This window comes from Trachymyrmex septentrionalis, unplaced genomic scaffold (assembly GCF_001594115.1).
Source record: "Trachymyrmex septentrionalis isolate Tsep2-gDNA-1 unplaced genomic scaffold, Tsep1.0 scaffold54, whole genome shotgun sequence".
Taxonomy (NCBI): domain Eukaryota; kingdom Metazoa; phylum Arthropoda; class Insecta; order Hymenoptera; family Formicidae; genus Trachymyrmex; species Trachymyrmex septentrionalis.
Window position 1 is genome coordinate 1,076,804 of NW_017305715.1, and position 1,998 is coordinate 1,078,801.

Genomic DNA, 1,998 nt, shown 5'->3' on the forward strand with positions numbered 1-1,998 from the left:
ATTTGTCAAACCTTTCAAAATAAGCCTCTGTTTCGGCGATGAGCTGGTGGTGAATTTCTTTCCTCTGAACCATTTCTTCAGGTTTGGAAACAGGAAATAGTCGCAGGGGGCTAAATTTGGCGAATATGCTGGATGGGGAAGTAATTTGTAGTGGAATTTGTTGAATATGTGGCCATTGGTGCCGGACACGTGTGAACCCGTGCATTGTCTTGATGGAAGAGCACTTTCTTCTTCGCCAGATGGAGACGTTTTTTCTTTAAAATGTTGTTGAAACGATCCAATAAGGCTGCGTAGTAATCACCATTGATCGTTTGCTTCAACAGAAGGTAATCGATACCGCGTGCATCCCAAAAAACTATGGCCATCACCTTTCCGGCCGACTTCACGATGTTCGCCTTCTTCGGAACTGGTTCACCCGGTGAAGTCTATTGTTTTGACTGTTCCTTCGTCTCGGATGTGAAGTAATGGATCCATGTTTCATCCACAGTAATGATTCGACGCAGAAATTCATCTGGATTACATTGAAGTATCTCCAAACATTGTTTTGAAATCGTCACACAGTCGCGCTTATGGTCCATAGTGCAAAATTGAAATTACTGTGCCATGTGACATGCCTGTGGCCTTAACAAGCTCGCGCATTTTCACTCGTCGATCAGTCAAAACAATATCGTGGGCTTTATCGATAATTTTGGGCGTAGCAGCCTCAATTGAACGTCCCGAGCGAGGTGCATCGCATGTGGATGTACGACCATGTTTAAATTAATTCACCTAATTGTATACAATCGCAAACGCTGGTGCAGATGTGCTATGAACATTATCCAACTCGGCTTTGATTTCTTTCGGCGTTAAACTTTTCATATGTAGATGTTTAATCACTGCACGAAACTCATTTTTTTCCATTTTTGCAAAAAATACAAAGGTAAGGTTCGCTTTAATCGTCTATAGAAATGAAACCACGCGATGAATTCCGCTCAAAATTTGATAGCTAATTTAATCAGCTAAAAGATGATATTTGTTGATCATTACTTGTTGATTACTCAAAAAGTAATGTGACATGACACTGTGAGTGCTTTCTGACAGATTTTGTAAGAACTTATTGACTTGCCCTCGTAGAATTGATATAAGAACTATTCGTTCTCCGGCCGTACGAGCCTGATCCTGAGCCTGAAGATTGGAATTGTAAGTTTAATAAAATCTTATTTATAAAAATTTAAAGAATACATATGTTACGTCCAGCAGACTGCCACGCTCTTTTCTTTCGTAAAGATCTGAAATTCGTTGAAATACTAAAATTTTTTTCTTTTCTTTTTTTTTTTACGCTAAAAACTAAAACGAGGAATCCAGTGTCTCCTCGTGAATGTCGCTCCGAGAAAGACTAAATTAATAATAAATATGTATTGAAAGCGTAAGACCGGCGCCAAGATTAACGGTCAAGTCGCGGACGATTCTCGCGAATCGGTGATCACAAAATCCAAGAAGAGGCACGCGACGTTCAGGGATAGATTCTGGGTGGTCTCGTGGCGACGATGCATGCGCGCCTTCTTGACGCACGGCATGTGCGTTTTCCCATAAATTTTAAAATCGTAAAATTTTGGAGGACACTTTTCCACACTACGGACTGCTGTCAACATTCTTTTCTCCCCCAAGATCTTGACCAATCCAAGAGCAAAGGAAAATCCTACTACTAGTTAACGAAACCTATTCTATCAATCCGAATCTGAGTAATCGGTGGCGATTAGGATAAAAATCGCGGTTCCGCGGACCTCGGTGTGATTTTTCTTTGAGTTTTGAGAGGCTGAGTTTGAGAGTTGTCGCGACCTTTGAGATAAGCTTCATCCGACTCTCGAAGCCCTTCTCTTCAATAGAATCAGTGCATCAATTTCAAGAGATCAATGGCATTCCTTAATCGGGGAAGACTGACGAACCTGAGGCACAGCAACCTACGGTCGACGGCACCTTTTCCGACGGTTTCTTGGGCACCTTAACATATATTTATAT

General features: G+C 41.3%; 1 protein-coding gene across 1 annotated transcript in view; it reads left to right on the top strand.

Moving 5' to 3' along the window:
- The window catches only part of LOC108752098, a 3,422-nt gene extending 2,208 nt beyond the window's left edge, over positions 1-1,214 (top strand). Inside the window, exon 5 of the mRNA XM_018492711.1 lies at positions 1,126-1,214. Coding sequence (XP_018348213.1) covers positions 1,126-1,214 — 89 coding nt within the window. The remainder of the gene's footprint in view (positions 1-1,125) is intronic.
- The last annotated feature ends 784 nt before the right edge of the window (positions 1,215-1,998 follow it).